Here is an 18554-nt window from a genome sequence, read left to right as displayed (position 1 = left end):
ACAAGATTTTTGAAAAATTAAAAAAACGGAGTTATCTCGTTTTGCAACGAAACTCTTCATATATATAAAAATATGATTTTTTTTCTTAATAGTATTTAATATTAATAATGCTATTTATTATAATTAAATAGCAATATCATCATCATCATCATCGTTATAATTAATTATTATTAGTATTATTATTACTAATAATAATGTTTTATTTATTATAATTATTAAATAACAACAACTAGTAGTAGTAGTTGTTTTTTTTTTTTAAATAATTATATTAATTATAATTATAATAATTATATTACAATTATAAATGTTAATTGTATTAATGGCACAATATGTAAGATTTTTGGATTAAAATGTCCAAAAACCTCAAGAACAGCGTTATATATTTTGTTGACTTGTGTACTTGCATTATCCCAAATGTTTCCAAGAGTGTTTAAATCCAGAGAAATAAGCAATTTTAACCAGGACACAGACCGTGTCCGTGTGTCGCCTATCAATGACGTCATACCTGCGATACCCTCAATTTATTTTATTTTGTAGAAACCATGGAAACACCGAAGATGCTTTAATATATTGTGTGTTTTATGCCTAATGTTTTTCATGCCTAATATCGATCTAGCTTACTACAGCTGAGCGAACGCACAGAGTAACACTATAACAACTTTCAACACACAAATGTATCTAATATGATAAACAGCACTGCGTTACCCCACATACACATGACCGGAAGATGTGGAAGCGCTCGTCTGCGGCATAATGAAAGCTCCACTGCTCTTGAGTCATGCGTCGCGCTCATCTCTCATTAGCAATCGCTCCAGCGGACTCGTTCCACTCCAGCGGTTTTCAGCCACACCCTGTTTCATACTACAGTAATGTCAATAAATCTCTAATACATTAGCTCATGCAGGAATATGATTTCTGCATGAGTCCCGTCAGATTATTTTCCACAAGCTGTAGACGTGAAGACAACATCTCCCATGATTCCACAAAATCAAGGCGTCATCAAGCTACGCTTTTTTAATAAGCGACCTCTAGCGGCGAAGAATTATATATTGTGCCATATTTGCCTATTTCAGGTTGGAAAATACATTTGACTTTACGGCAGAATTTGCGAAGCGGGTACCCACTGTCCAGGGAGGATACCAGGCAGCAGGACTGTGTGTGGCCTTATGTTTTGGAATCGGAGGCGGCATATTCGTTGGTAAGAGTCTTTTGAAAGATTAATCCATTTTAAGTGCATATTGTGATGCCTTCCTGTTGTGTGCAGCAGTACACCATATAATACTCTGAAGGGATTTGTTGCAATTGTTTGTCATGTAGTGGCACAGGTGTGGTGTTTGTAACATGAAACCTAGAGAAGACGGGGTTGGATGACATTTGGTAGTCATTCTACGAATACACCTGATCTTCACCTGACATGAATGGACAGGTGTATTTGATTTCAGTTTGTAATGGAAATGTCACATTTATCATGTTGACATAACTGTATTGTTACACCAACAGGCCTGGTTCTGAAGCTGCCCATCTGGGGTGATCCTGCAGATGAAAACTGCTTTGATGATGAGGTCTATTGGGAGGTCAGACTTTTTTTCTTCTTCTTTGAAAATTTTACAGAAAAATTGTTTTACAAAAATGTCGTCATTTCAAATTTACATGCAGCCCAGGCATTCCCCAATAATTTTTATCAGCTGATGATAAAATGCCTGAGATATGAAGCTAGGTCAATAATAGAATTAAGTCAATAATAATAATAAAAAAAAAAAAAATATATATATATATATATATATATATATATATATATATATATATATATATATATATATATATATATATATATTTTTTTTATTTGTTTTTTTATTTAATTTTTTAATTATTTTTTAATAAAAAATTAAATAAAAAAAACCAAATTAAATTTTTTATATATATATATATATATATATATATATATATATATATATATATATATATATATATATATATATATATATATATATATATATATATATATAAAATATGTATTGTGTATATGTATTTTTTTTTTTTTTATGTCAATATGGTACAAGATTATCCTACTCAAATCAATGTTATAAACAAGTTAATCAAAAAGTAGTCCAATTATATTACCTTAATGTAATGTAAGGAATTACATAATCAACCCAGCACAAATTTTTTTTTTTTTTTTTTGTATGCATATATAGCTACATTTTATTTAATTTGTAAATATAATATATTTTTATTATTTCATTGCAGGTTCCTGAGGATGAAGAAAGTGTTCCTCCCATCCTGGCCTACAACAACCACATGATCCCCAACAAACATGCAAACATGTGAGTACAGAAATAAAGCGGTGACCCCTCCTTTTAAAATGGCACACGTCTTCTTCAGTTACTGTTTCTTCGGTTAGTGGTTTATGTGAACTCTAGACCGTTTAATCTCTGGCCGAGTACAATTATAACTGATGTCCTAAAATAACAATTTCTTGTCATGCATAAAATATCCACCAGGGGGCACATGAGGGCTCAGAATACCAGCAAAGCGTTTAAAGTTCAGGATGCTTTTTGTACTTTTAGAGACATTTGTACACTTAAAAAGTGTAATTATTTAAATGTAACAATTGTTTAAAGCTTAATTATGAAAATGCTAGACATACATAACAGCCACTGAATTGAAAATTCACAATGAAATAATTCATACATAAATGAGTATTTATAATTTATCTCTCATAATAAAATGAAAAATGAGTAATAATAATATATTATTATTATTATTTAAATATAAGTTACATTTATTTTAAAGAAAGATTACATTTAGATAGAGTATTTCAGATCATGTGACATTAGCAGTCGTTTTCTTCTCTCCACCATAAGGTGGCGCTTAATGACCACGTTGAATTTAGGACCAGCAAAATCAAACTGAAAGCTGAAAGTAACACATGGTTTCTCATACAGGACAGAGACCAACTTCGTGGAGCAGCATTAACACGTGGAATCAGATCTGCAGTGATGTGAATCCGCGTCACTGGGAAAAACATCTGCTTTCCTGCTGCTTTCCCTGAAGATAACAACTCACTACCTGCCAAAATGACAAAGAAGGAGCATTTCTTTTGCTTTCCTTTAAGCATAGACCCATACTATCTTAATGATACAGAGAATAGTTATTTTATCCAATTTGCAGATCCAAATCTGATCAGATTAATCAGAATGATAAAATGAAAAAATATCAATTATTAAAAAAAAAAGATGATTCTAGATTAAAGTGACTTTCATGTGAATGTGTTTGTTCAGAGAAAATGTGACCAAAAAAAAAACAAAACAAAAAACACAACCTCTAAACCTCCAAGCTGTTACATTTTAAAGTTAATTTTACAGGTGTTCATTTAAGCATTTGTTGGTCATTATGATGTAATTATTTTGTTTTATAAGATTAGAAAATGTCTGTCTTAATATTGTAGGTGAGAAACCGCACATTGTATTCTTAACAGCAAAATTCTATAATCTTTTATTTATAGATTTTACCCAATAATTTGCCTGTCCATGTCGATCAGCATGCGCACATATCATCTCTAAATCAAATATTTATTTTCTTAATGCTTTAACAAACGGCAACAATGTGCAATATCTGTATGTAAATATTCCTACATGTTTCTCCTGTCTCTTCTAATGTAACATACACATTTAATTTGTTTGGACCTTTCAGTGTGTTCTCTTACAATAAAGATTATTAAATATTTCACTACTGCTGAGTGATTCTTACCTTAAGTTAATGTGTTCCTTTTTTCTCCACAATTCCACCCTCATTTGTAGAAATACTTGAACTTCCAACACACACACACACACACACACACACACACACACACACACACACACACACACACACACACACACACACACACACACACAAATATGAACTATAGCATATTGGAATTAGTTTTAAAATAAATATGATTATGCCCACTGGTCTTAAAACATTTAAATATTTTTTTTGTTTTGTTTTTTCCTGTTCTGTGCTCAAGGCATCTCTCTAAGGCTATGTTCAGACTGCCAGCAAAAATCAGTTTATTTATTTTACATATCCTGATTGTATCTATGTGCTTTTTTTTAAAATGTCTGGACAGCAATATATTAAAAAAAAACTATATATATCATATATGATTTTTTTTTTTCCCAAAACCTGATTCAAACCACATTTAGAGGTGGTTTGAAATGCAATTCCACTCAGATTTTTACAAAGGTGTCTGATTCTGGACACTTTTTACATATTCTGGCTGCTCAAATTGGATTTCAAACTGTCTTCATTCTTAATGCGACACACAGCAATAACATCAAAACCAGTAGCGGAAATGCCAGAAGTGTTCATACTGTATTCAAACGGTATGTCCAAAGATTTCGGCCATGACTACAGCCTGGAACATGACAACATATTACAGTCTCCTCCATCGCTGAGTTTTCTCAGAGCACTTATTTGGTGAGCGAGATGATGCACTTGCAGTTAATAGTGCAGACAGTCTGCCTGAAAATTTCTGATTTGAGAAAAAATCTGATTTGCCTGCAGTCTGAACGTATGCCTTTGAAGAAAAGGTTCTATATAGAACCTTTAAAGGGTTCTTTTAGCTGCTTTATATGTAGAACCTTTGAGGGGTTCCCATCATGGGATCATTTTATGGATCTCGTAAACATAATTCATAGCCTAAATTAAACATGAAAGTATTATGCAATCATTTAACCTTTTTGGCATAAAGAGTTCTTTAAAATTGAGTCAAGAATCCTAGAGTTCTATATAGAACCCCACTGAACTTTCTGTTCTAAAAGTGTAGTTTATTAATGTTAATTTGGAGAAGAACTGCAGTTTCCCAGACTGCTGTGTAAACTTTGTTTGAACCCTTTTGAGTAGTCCAGACCTTTTTTTGTTGGCCAGTGACCATCTTGATGTCCCTTGTAGACTCATGGTGGGGTGAAAGGTCATGACATTTGCTTGTCTGGGGTCGATTGGTTGATGTCAGAGGAGATCACGCCACATGTCTGTCTCATTAAACACAAAACCAAACAGATATCTGGATGTTGGAGGTCAAAGGGCAGATGAATGCCACAGGTGAATGCAGTATAAGACGTTTCAAACCGAAACGGCATAGAGTATATTTTTATTATTTTTTCAGGAAATTATATTAGAAATATTTAGCAGCATATTAGAATGATTTCTGAAGGATCATGTGACACCGAAGACTGGAGGAATGATGCTGAAAATTTCAGCTCTGATCACAGGAATAATTTGCATGTTAAAATATATTTAAATATACAGTCAAACCAAAAATTATTCAGACATTTTTGATATATTTTTACTAGTGGGTGCAGGATACTATAGTGAGGATAGAAAAATAAAGTAAACTGTGAGGGAAACAAATATTATTCAGACACTTTGACCTGAACATGTTTTGCTTAAGTGTTATCTGACATAATTAAGATGATTTTTTTTTGACACAGTTTAACTCTGAGATCTTGTCATATTTTATTGCCATATTCTTTAAATTATGGTGAATACACTGTATTATTGAATGAAATGTTTGTGTCTGAATACATTTTGCTTTGACTGTAAAACAGATATTTTAATTATTTCACAATATTACTGTTTTACTGTATTTATTAAATAATTGCAGCCTTGGTGAGCATAAGAAACTTCTTTCAAAAACATCTAAAAATGTTTCCAAACTTTTGACAGGTATGTTTTTTGTTTTTTGTTTTGTTTTGTTTTGTTTTGTTTTGTTTTGTTTTGTTTTGTTTTGTTTTGTTTTGTTTTGTGTTTTGTGGTATTTGGGAAAAAATGAAACAACAGACGAAAGTTTGGAGACGCTTGACTGAAATTGTTTCTCGTTTTGAAACATTTTGATCTGAAGGTTTGTTTTTTGTTTTTTTAAAGGGATGAAATGGACAAGTTATTGAAGAAAAAAGCCACCAAATTCCCAGCACATGTCAAATCTTTCCTGAAACTGGTTGAGAGACGTTAACATTTTGGGTCACTCCACAATTCTTGTTCCATTTTGTTTCATTTTACCGTTTCAAAACGATAAAATATTTAGTCATAAGCAAACTCTCTTCCTGTCTGTATCCATGAACCTTTAATTTCCCCTCTCTGGGAAGTCAGCATGTGACATACTTAGATCTTAGCTCCCATCTCGTCAATAAACGTGAGGAACAAACAAACGTTCCAATTAACTGCTTTGGGTTCCTGCGGAGGGAAGCGGGAAACCCCCTCCTTTCTATTTGCACTCACACACCCCTTCTCCACCTTCTCAGCATTCAGAGGCCTCGCTCTCATTCTCTCTTCCCTGCAGGCCTTTCGCGCCTAATGTATATTCATTTACCACTTAAAGGACGGACACAGCACCCTGTTAAAACTAAATCAAGCTCCATTCATGACATGATCCTTTTCGCCGGGCTCAAAGGGCTCCGGTCTGAGGGGGGCCGTGACCCTGAAGACGCAGAGTGGGGTAGAGCGAGGGAGGGGTGGGTTTGATCCTATAGCCCCTTAAAAAAGACAGCACTGTCTGCCTCGACGGTGATTAAGCCGACCAATGGCGGATGCGGCGAGCACGACGGCGGGAATTTAGAGGAGGCGTGCTGGAGATTAAAATATGTCACGCCCATTCAGAGCCGCTGGGATAAAGGAATAAAGGAGCGTTATAGGAGGGAATGAAGGGATAGTGGGACGAGGTCTTTTCACGGCTGATGACTGATTGCCCGTCTTTTGATTGACAGCCAGTGTGGAGCTGAAGGGTGGGAAAGTTCTGGGTGGGGATGATGTTGAGCTGTGAGAAACGAAGGTTAGGACATTGTGTGTGAGAAGAGAGGCTTTGGTGAGAATCTCCACGCCGGTAATTAGCTGTGACCGTTACAGACACTCAGTAGCGCGCTGAATATTACAAATAAATGTTTTACGAAGATTAGAAAGGATAATGTGGAATTAAATGTGTGCATTGTGTACAGTGGCCCCAAAATGTCTTGAGATTCCCAAACCAGACACAAAAATGGCATTTATTGCAGTCAATAAAATATCAAAACCAAAATGTACCTATATATATATATATATATATGTAAATATATACACATATGTGTGTGTATATATATATATATATATGTGTGTGTGTATAACAATGTCTTTAGTGTCTAGTATAATATCTTAATTTTATTATTTTGTGAATTTGAGGAGGAACTGACTTCATACGTGCAATAAAAATCATGCTGACACCAGTTGATTAAGTGGCCTTTTACACCGTCCTTTTACACCGTTTTCAACTAAAACAGAAAACTTGTTATGCTTTTTGGCTGTTTATTTACGCAATGTATTAATGTATTATTTACGCAATGTATTAATGACGTTTTTGGGGCCTGAAAATGCAAACTTTTGAAAACTGGTTTCAAAGTGCACGGATTTGAAAACAATAGCGTTATCGTCTCCGTGTAAACTACAAAAACAAATTTGTGAAAATAGTGACGTCATATGTTTGCATATTACGTGTTCAGTCTATAGGCGCATAGTGTTTCTTGACGAAGCAATGTCGCCATCTACTGGCCTGGCAGCAGAATGCAGCGTTTTTACTATGTCTGTATGCGAAAAACGCAAAGGAAAGGTTTCCGTTTTTAGTACATCGTTGTCATGTAAACATATCCTAAAAATAAAAAAAGTTCTGTGTGACTTTAGGGGCCGTTTATACAAGTTTTTATATGTTTTGGCCGTTCATTTGCACAACAATTTTTGGGGGCCTGAAAACGATTACCGTTATCATCTCTGTGTAAACTACAAAAACACAAATTTGTGAAAACGGTGACGTCATGCACATATGTATTACATGTTCAGTCTATAGGCGCGTAGTGAAACTAAGTCGCCATCTAGTGGCCTGGCAGCAGAATGCAGTGTTTTTAGTCATTTTCGTGGATCCTTGTAAACAGGGATCATTTTGAAAACGTTGTCATCTGTACGCGGAAAACGCAAAGGAAAGGTTTCCGTTTTTAATACATACCCTAAAAATAAAAAAAGTTCTGCGTGACTTTAGGGGTCGTTTATTTAAAGGTGCCCTAGAGCGTTCTTTCACAAGATGTAATATAAGTCTAAGGTGTCCCCTGAATGTGTCTGTGAAGTTTCAGCTCAAAATACCCCATAGATTTTTTTTAAATAATTTTTTTAACTGCATATTTTGGGGCATCATTAACTATGCACCGATTCAGGCTGCGGCCCCTTTAAATCGCGTGCTCCCTGCCCCCCGAGCTCTCGACTATAATACAGTCCATTTACAACGTTCACACAGTTAATATAACCCTCAAATGGATCTTTACAAGATGTTCGTCATGCATACTGCATGCATGCGTCAGATCATGTGAGTATAGTATTTATTTGGATGTTTACATTTGATTCTGAATGAATTTGATAGTGCTCCGTGGCTAAAGCTAACATTACACACTGTTGGAGAGATTTATAAAGAATGAAGTTGTGTTTATGAATTATACAGACTGCAAGTGTTTAAAAATGAAAATAGTGACGGCTCTCTTGTCTCCGTGAATACTACGGAAGAGGATTAGAACCAAGCAATAATAAAAAAATAAAACCATCTCGAGATTAAAGTTGTTAAATTTCAAGAAAAAACTCATTAAATTTCGAGAAAAAAGTCGAAATAAAATGTTGAGAATAAACTCTTTAAATTACGAGAAAAAAATTGTTAAATTTCGAGAAAAATGTCGAGATAAAATTTTGAGAATAAACTCATTAAATTACGAGAAAAAACTTGTTAAATTTCGAGAAAAAGGTCGAGATAAAATGTTGAGAATAAACTCATTAAATTACGAGAAAAAACTCGTTAAATTTCGAGAAAAAGGTCGAGATAAAATGTTGAAAATAAACTCATTAAATTAAGAGAAAAAACTCGTTAAATTTCGAGAAAAAAGTCTAGATAAAATGTTGAGAATAAAGTCATTAAATTACGAGAAAAAAGTTGTTAAATTACGAGAAAAATGTCGAGATAAAATTTTGAGAATAAACTCATTAAATTACGAGAAAAAAACTCGTTAAATTTCGAGAAAAAAGTCTAGATAAAATGTTGAGAATAAAGTCATTAAATTACGAGAAAAAAGTTGTTAAATTACGAGAACAAATTCGTTAAATTATGAGAAAAATGTTAAATTTCGAGAAAAAAGTCAAGATAAAATGTTGAGAATAAACTCATTAAATTATGAGAAAAAAGTCGTTTCATTTGTTCTAGTTATTTATTTACATTTAACAGTTTAATCTTACAATTGCAATGTTTTCCACTGTATTTCTGCTGGTCTAAAGTATATGAACCCAATAAGATTGTGAGGTCATGAGTGTTTCTGTGCTCTACACTCATAAACCAGCCTGTAAATCCAGACACAGCTCCATAAACATATTTACAAAGGCGCCAAACTGGTCTTTTACTGTCTTTGGTCTGAGCCCTTCATTTGTATTCTAGTTTCATTGAGGAATCTGTTCGTATTATGGGATGCTGGTGTAAATCTCATTCAGGAAAATCTGCAGTAAAACCTTTTACTGATGCATGCCCCGTGTCAGGATCCAGTTCTTCTGTGTGGATTCAGGTGAAAGTCCCTTATTAGCGTTAGTTTTAACAGTCTTTACTGAGGTTTTTTCTTTGCTACATTTTTGGTTTCTAGTGATGGACCAGTATGTTGACCAGCCTGATTAATTGGTCAATATTTTGAGATCCAAAGCATCAGCTGAAAACTGCCCTTTCATCCAATCAACAGAACCAGTATTACATCAATTAACAGTTTTATAATAAACCAAATGCTTTTTATGTTTTCATGTTTTTCAAGTCAATCTTCTGAGGGGAAATTTTTATTTTTAAAGATTTTCATTTCTACCATACACTCTTAATAATAAAGATTCTTTATTGGCATTGATGGCTCCATGAAGAACCTTTAACATCCATAGAACTATTTCCATTTTACAAAAGGTTCTTTATAGTGGAAAAGGGTTCTTTAGATTTTAAAAATGTTCTTCACAGGGGGAAAAAAGTTTTTTAAGAACTGTTTACTGAAATGTTCTTTGGGGAACCAACATTTCTGTGAAAGCCCCCTTTTGAAACCTTTATTTTTAAGACACACACACACACACACACACACACATACACACACACACACACACACACATACACACACACACACACGCGCGCGCGCCCGCAAAAGAACAACCAAGGTTTCAGCATGTAAGTCGTGTATGGTGTTCAAGGACTTACAGGAGTCGAAATTATAAATCCTCGATCACTTTTAGTCAGCTTTGACAAAACTTCCCTCAGCTAGCGGAGCGCGTCTTTTTGAAGTGACTAGAAGCCTTGTCACCTGACCTGAATACTGTACGCTGATTCGCTAAAACGGACTTATCGGTTTCTGTACACAAACAACAAGGGCGCTTGTCGGCTTCTGCTGTAAAACGTGAACTTGCGATGCCTGACAGTGGACAAAACCGGCTTTTCTGACAAAATGGATTTAGGGTACAGAACGTGCTATATATGGAGAATAATGCACAGCACTTAACGTTCTTTTTTTTTTTAAATGCCGTTTATCGGTTTTTGCAAATGAACTCTTCATATGTACAGTAAGCGTGTCAGCATTTTTTCCATTTAGAGCAAATTTAAAGTAAACGTTTACTCCTTTTGATTGTTCTATGACGTTTCCTAGCAGGCAAACTGAAGTGAAGAAACTAGACCCTTTGGGAGGAGGATAAAGCTTCTACTGTATGCAAAGGGTCGAGGAGTTGAGAAAGACCAATTTATAGTTTAAACTCATCAATAAGACCATATTTGATAGCTATAAGTTCGATTGATAACCGTATTAGCTTGGCCGATTGACAATTCCCTCTTATATTTGTTTGTTTTCTGTTTCCATTTTAGTGAATTTAAAATTATCAAAATAATTTTGTTTTATGTTTGCATTATATAAGCCATTGACCACCCTGTTTTCTAAATATCATTCTGTCACTGAATAACCTATAAATCATTCACTATTATAGTTTGGGGTTGGTAAGATTCTCATGCTCACCAATGCTGCATTTATTTGATCAAAAAAACAGTAAAAACAGTAATATTGTGAAATATTATTACAATTTAAAATAACTGTTTTCTATTGGAATATATTTTAAAATGTAATATAAACGGATAGTTCCGGCCCTTGATTCTGATTGGTTGAAGCCGTTGTAAAAAATTCCCAAAAACATACAGCTGAGCGCATTACATAAGTATTGCTGCACTACTGAATGTGTATGGTGCCTTTGTCTTAGCAACGTAAACATATATTTGTCCTCTATTGATTTTATTTACTGAAGCTTACTGCATTATGTAGAAGAGGATTGTGTGAGAGAGATATGAGTGACCTAGTTTATTACATTCAAGTTTACTGCATTCAAATTTAGCATTTTCCTTCAGGTCAGTCCTATGTTCATATGTCTGCTGCGATCTTGTCCTTCATGCCCTGCTGACACTGACAGCGCTAGTCAAAGCATTTGTCATTTGCGTCTTGTTACGTATTTCAATACAAGTTTCAATATAAAAGCAAAGTCCCTTTTAGCAAAGACTATAGAATAACACAAGACATGTCACTCGTATTGTTTTGAATGGGAGAAAGTGAAACGCGCATATGGCAGAATAAGTCCCGCCTTCTAAATAAGAGCCAATCGCCGACTGGTAAAGTCATCGCGTCACTGCCGCGGCCGTTAGAAGCACCGGTTTCTATAGAAACAGTCAGACGCGCGCCTCCGTAGTAAGGCACAAGAGACGCGCATTTAGGTCTGCACATGTGCATTAGCTTGATCCAGCCTAAAAAATACAGATTTTTTGTCATGATTCAAATGTTTAGAAACTAAATTTATGAGACAGTTGTTGTCAGATTTCATTGGTCATTACAAATATTAAATTTAATCGAAAGCTTTGCAAACAGCTTTGGAGAATTTGATGTTTCCCCATTCAAAGAGATAGGAGCTGCATGATGCCCAGGATGCCCGAGAGGCGTTTCAAAGATGGCCGCCGAGTGAAATGACTTGTCTTAAAGGGACTTTGCTTTTAGACAAGTCATTTCACTCAGTGGCCATCTTTGAAAGTGCAGTTCCTATCTCTTTGAATGGGGAAACATCAAATTCAATAAAGCTGTTCACCAAGCTTTCGATTAAATTTCATATTTGAAATCACCAATGAAATCTGACAACAACTGTCTCATAAATTTTGTTTCTGAATGCTCGAATCATGGCAAAAATGGTATTTTTCAGGCTGGATCAAGCTAATGCACATGCGCAGTCCTAAATGCGCGTCTCTTGTGCCTCATTTCGGAGGCTCGCGTCTGATTGTTTCTATAGGAACCGGAGCTTCTAACGGCCGCTGCAGTGACGCGATTGGCTCTTATTTAGAAGGCGGGACTTATTCCGCCATATTGCGCATTGCACTTTCTCCCATTCAAAACAAAACGAGTGACACATCTTGTGTTATTCTAAAAAAAATAGTAATAATAATTTTAAAAAAGTCTTTAAAAAGTCTGTTATTCTATAGTATTTGTTAGAAGTCTTTGCGACTGAGTAACTCGCTCATTGCCGCCATCTAACATCGTAATATGTAACTTCTGTTGCTGTTCACAGTCAAGGACTATTTTTTCCAGTGGAATAATGATTTTACTTCAAGTTGCATTGATACATATTTTTGGGCTTTAACATTTTGTATTGTGTGGTAACCAAAGTTTTATAAAAGCAATAAGCCCCGTGAAGCCATGGTTTACCGTAAATTTATTGTAATTCAGTGTAAACCACAGCTTCTTGGGGCTTATTGCTTTATCATTCCTGTGATCGAAGTTGAATTTTCAGCATCATTACTCCAGTCTTCAGTGTCACATGATCCTTCAGAAATCATTCTAATATGCTGATTTGCTGCTCAAGAAATATTTCTTATTATTATCAATGATGAAATCAGTTGTGCTGCTTAATATGTTTGTGGAAACTGTGATACATTAAATAGAAAAAGTTCAAAAGAACAGCATTTATTTGAAATAGAAATCTTTTGTGACATTATAAATATCTTTACTCTCACTTTTGATCAATTTAATGCATCCTTGCTGCTATCATATACACTTTTGATTGAAGTTTCTTAGCAAGATGTTTAAGAAGCTAGATCCTGTATTGTCATGAAGATGTTAGATGCCACTGATTCCATAAGCTGAGGTGTTCCTGGTTGATTTATTTATTTATTTGTACAATGCCCTCCTCCTGATCTCGTTCCTGACACTCCCCCCACCTGTCATAATTGGCGACCCGCCGCCGGCTGTGCGCCTCGCACACTCCAGGTATCCGGTGACTCAAAGGGTCGGTAAGTGCCCCTGTCAGCACACCGCGGTGAGGAACAAGAGATTAACCCTAATCCAATCCACTCAATCCTTCTCCTGCGTTCCTCTCGCTGTTCCCTCAACCTGGAGGAGGAGCCGTGGCTTTCAGGTCAGCGTTGGAATCCCTGGTCTGAATAGAAGCCGACCAGAGAAAAAAAGCCCTCGCTTTAGCACGGTGACTACGGCTGGTTGGCTTCTGAATGGCGCTCTGTGACAAAGGGCCTCTTTCACAGGACGCTGGCTGCCAGCAAAGGCAGAATAAATGAGGAGGATGCCACCGCAGATGTCTGAGACGTCTCTGTTAGTGTTTGATTGACGTGAGGCTGCACGCTCCAATCCCCGGCCCCTCCAGACCCGAGGCACCTGTCTGAGAGAGTGTTGCTTTGTCTGACCTGAAGATGGTGTGGATGCCATGTTTCCATCAGAGACGGCATCACACACACTTCTATTTGAGGCTATCGGCCTGGGCATCGCCTCTGTGATATGTAAAAAGACTCTTTCCTTGCTGATCCGATACTTCTCTGAAAACACAGGAGCCAATTTGTTTCAATACATCACATTTATAGTGGATCTTCACCATATGTTGTGTTTATAATGGATGCTTGTGTATACCGTATTCAGTATTACATTTAATAATGGAGGCTTGATTTTTTTTTTGTTTAGTTTTTTTGCATTTTTATAGGTGAATGCTCTGGTAGTTCTAATAGGAGAGTTAAAAATGTAGGCCTAATTTATAAATAATAATAATAATAAGTATGCAAGAGAACATTACTGATGCAAGCACCACTGATAATAATAATAGATTAAAAAAAAAACTGTTGAAATGTTTTTAAAAATTAGTCAAAACACTCAAATAAATGTAATAATAATAACAACAACAATTTATAAACATTAGTTTAAAAAATGTTTTAATATTTACTTTTAAAAATTAACACTCAGGTAATGTAATAATATTAATAAATGATTAATAATAATATAAATATTCCTTTTAAATTTTAAATAACATTAAAATGTTTTAAAAATGCATGCTAATATCAAAATACTCAGATAAATCAATGCAATAATTTATAAATATTCATTTAAAATGATAGTTTTTAGATATTCATTTTTCTTAATATCTCAAAACACTCAGATAAATGTAATATTAACAATTTATAAACACTGATTTAAAAATGTTATTTAATAATAAAAACAATACATTAATAATAATAATAATAATATAAAAATTACATTTTAAAAATAATGTTAAAATATTTTTAAAATGTATGCTAATATGAAAAAATACTCATAAATGTAATAATATTTTATAACTATTCATTTCAAATAATCATTTATAGATATGAAAATAATCATCTAAATACATTAATATCAAAAACACTCAGATAAATGTAATAATAGCAATTTAGAAACATTCAACATTAATGTTTTAATATTAAAACACTCATCATTTAATACTATTAATAATACAAATATCTAAATATTAATTTAAAAAAATAAAATTTTTAAAGAAAAATATTTGTCCTAATATTTTAGATAAATGTAATGATAATTTATAAATATCAAATAATATAATAATATTATTAGTAATATTTCAAATATTAATTTATAATTATTCATTTTTCTTAATATCTTAATACCAAAACAATCAGAAAATATAATAATAATATTTTTTTTAAATAATGTTTAAATGTTTTTAAAATGTATCTTAACATGAACATACTCAGATAAATTTGTTTCAAAACAGTCTGAATTTTCATAAAATATTGGAAACAAACTTAATTTTTTTTAATCAAAATGTATCACCTGTTTGAAAGATTATGACCTCATAAAAACCAGAATATTTACTTAAACATCTGTTTTTTCCTGCATACTGTACATTTTCCAGCATATATTTAAATTATGTACAATTAAAATTTAATAATTTAATGTTACATTATTGAATATATTCAATGGATACATAAAAAATAGTGGGCACAGTAAAAAATTGTTATTTTGAACCATTTTTTAAAGAGCATGTGCACAGTGATGTCTGATGTAACACACTCATTATTGCTTCGAAAAGCTAAAACTCTATTATGACATATCATTAATATTACTACAGTAATCATGCCATGAATAAATCTAGCTGTTTTCCCATAGTGTCAGTGTGTGTTTGCTCTTGTGCTCTGGTGTGTTTGTGTATGCTGATCACACTCATGGTGTCTGGACCCCGCGCCCCAGTCAGGGCCCTGAGGTGGGGCGTCTCTCTCAGACTTGGGGATATATGGGTACCACATTGTCCCGAACATGTCTCCTCTCTCCTCCCTCTACCCAGGCGTGTTCTAGGACTGTCTGGATGGCTTTTCCCAGACAGCCACCCTCCCTACAGGGGCTGAGAGAACCGTGACCCCCTCTGTCACCGCAGCCCTCCAGACAGCAGGGGTCAGAGGTCAACACCAGCTGTCACTTTACCCCATGGCTCAGAGTCATTGTTGCATTATAGTCCTGATTAAGGGATGGAGGAATGCAGACGCACATTCCTCGGGACGTCTGACAATAATACAACTCTTATTTACAACAAATAAACTGCTCAAAACTTGGTCATGAAGAAACATGTTAGTTTGAGGTGATCTGTGGGTTATATTTTAGCCATACAAATGTAGAGTTTTTATGATGAATAGATTTTTAAAATATGTTGCAAATATAAAATCTGATATGTATTATTCATATTTGATTTGTTAATTCTATGATACGTCAACTTACGGAAAAAACTTAACTGACGGGACGCCAGTTTACACTTTCTTTGTAACTTGAATACGGAAGTCAGTCTGGCGGAAAAGTTAGATATTCTACTTCATAACTTGTTAAATATGGATATTTTTTTTTACACAAACACATCGCTTCACTTCAGAAGGCCTTTATTAACCCTGTGTGGAGTATGTTTATGATGGATGGATGTGGATGGAGACACTTTCTTCAGCTCATACTCATTTGGTAATGCATACTGCCATTATAAAGCTCAGGATATTTATTAATATTTCTCAGATTGTGTTCATCAGAATGAAGAAAGTCATAGGATGGCTTGAGGGTGAGTAAAGCTTGGGCTAATTTTCATTTGAAAGTGAACTAATCCTTTAAATTAAGTACAATCAACTTGAATGTTTAAGTTATTCCAACTTAAATTACATTAAACTGACTTAAAAAGATGAGTTGAATCTTGCATAACTTATTATGATGAGTTAACGCAATGTAAAAACATATTTATTGATCTTTTTTTTTTTTACAGTGGTAAAATTTACATAATCATATGATACATGATACAAAAAATAAATACATTGTTGTTTGATTAAGTCAGTAAAAATATGATTTTTTTCTTTTAGTTCAAAAACAACACTGTTTGACAGAGGAAGAAGCTCTGCAAATACACTGTAAAAAAGAATTGTTGGTTTAACTTAAAAAATACAATTTTGAGTTCATTGAAATTAAAAATTGGAGTTAATACAATGAAGGCGATTGATTTAATCAACAGAAACTCAAAATATTATGTTCTCTGAACCACATTGATTGGTTTATTTGACAAAAGAGAAAATATTGTGATAATGTGTGAAAATATTTTTTTTACACTGTATAAGGGTTTTTAGTCAAAAGTCCAGTTACACAAATGTGTTTTCTATGCATTTGTGTGATGGTTTTAAAACCCTATGATCATTTTTTAATATTTTTTGTGAATTCTATCCAAACTAAAATTCATATAATCATATTTCCCTATATAATGAAGAATTTTCAAACCATTTAATTTATCAGTTACAATATTTGTTGACCAGAGCAATGGATTAATATGTTTTCTTTCACACATTTGCTGTTTGGTTGAATCTTATAATAGGTCAATGTGTATCTGAATTTTTCCTGGGCTTTAAGACTTTGCATGCAGAAAATATCTTTCGGATATAAACCCGTCCTGAAAAATATTCACTGGAGCAAAAGTGTGACAACTAGCCCCGGCCTCCCTTACAGCGAGAAGAGCTGAAATCAACGCGTTTTCCTTTCATGAACTCCTCCTACTTTTTTCACTCATCATTTTTCTTTTTGAATTTTTTTTTCTTCCTCTTTTACCTGGTCAGGCGCTGGAAAAAATAATAATTTCGATGTTTTTAGCTAAAAATATGATCAACTGAAATGTGGAATACGAAAGTTTTGACATCTAAACATTTTTTTCGATCTCTAAATACATTGTTTCTCTCATTTGTTTAACGAAAAAATGCTTCAGTTCTGTTTTCAGCACAATTGTTGGTCTTTTTCGTACAATCTAAAGCTTCTTAAATGTAATGCTGATGTGAATGAAAGGAAAATACACGAGTAAGGAAATATATAATATAATAATATAAAGTAATATAGGCTAATGATTCAAACGAAAACTAATAACGACGTTCAGAGAAAGATTAAATTTAATCTTTTTACGCACAAACTAAAAATGCTGATAGTCATTGACTTGATAGTTTTGGTTTTAACTGTTAAATTTAATTGAAAAAAAAAACAGACAATGTTTTTGTGTGTGTGTGTGTGTGTGTGTGTGTGTGTGTGTGTTGAATGCAAATGAACTTTTAACAATTAATCCAATTCATACAAAATAACCCCTCACATTTTCAACCATTCTTTTTTTTCCTTTTTTTTTTTTTTAAGAAAACAATTATAAAAGATAAATTAGTAGATTTTTTTTAAAATGCATATTTAAGTAAAATATTATTTTTACACAGTTGTTAAAATCCCCACATCTTTGTCTTCAGTGCTGATTTTAATATAAAAACCTTGTTGTTATTTTGAAGAAAGCTGCAAAATAATCTCTTTTGAAACGACACAATCACAAACACTTTATTTTTTAATAATCAAATACGGGGTTTTTAATAGATTTGTCTGATTTATCCAGAACATTTTGGCACCATTGCGTTGTTTTGTAACCTATAAATTGCGTGTTTATTTCATAACCATTTTTTTAAGCCATAAGAGCGAGTAAATGAATAAACAAGCTCATCAAAGCGCAGCCACATCTGTTCATTAAGAAACGAGCCATCGGCGGAGCCTCGATCACATCATCTCACAAAAGCGACCTGCATCCTCGCGCTCTGATTGGCCAGTCCGCAGCACTGCGCTCAGCCGGGGCTGTGATTGGCCGGTCCGCGGATCACGTCACTGCAGGAGAGAACA

General features: G+C 33.8%; 1 protein-coding gene across 1 annotated transcript in view; it reads left to right on the top strand.

Moving 5' to 3' along the window:
- The window catches only part of rhcgb (Rh family, C glycoprotein b), a 14927-nt gene extending 11195 nt beyond the window's left edge, over positions 1-3732 (top strand). Inside the window, exons 8-11 of the mRNA XM_048159049.1 lie at positions 1074-1198; positions 1501-1574; positions 2248-2324; positions 2946-3732. Of these exons, the coding sequence (XP_048015006.1) occupies positions 1074-1198; positions 1501-1574; positions 2248-2324; positions 2946-2976 (307 nt within the window). The 3' untranslated portion in view covers positions 2977-3732. The remainder of the gene's footprint in view (positions 1-1073; positions 1199-1500; positions 1575-2247; positions 2325-2945) is intronic.
- Positions 3733-18554: the final 14822 nt, after the last annotated feature.

This window comes from Megalobrama amblycephala, linkage group LG15 (assembly GCF_018812025.1).
Source record: "Megalobrama amblycephala isolate DHTTF-2021 linkage group LG15, ASM1881202v1, whole genome shotgun sequence".
NCBI classification, from domain to species: Eukaryota; Metazoa; Chordata; class Actinopteri; order Cypriniformes; family Xenocyprididae; genus Megalobrama; species Megalobrama amblycephala.
This window is presented reverse-complemented; position numbering and strand designations above follow the sequence as displayed.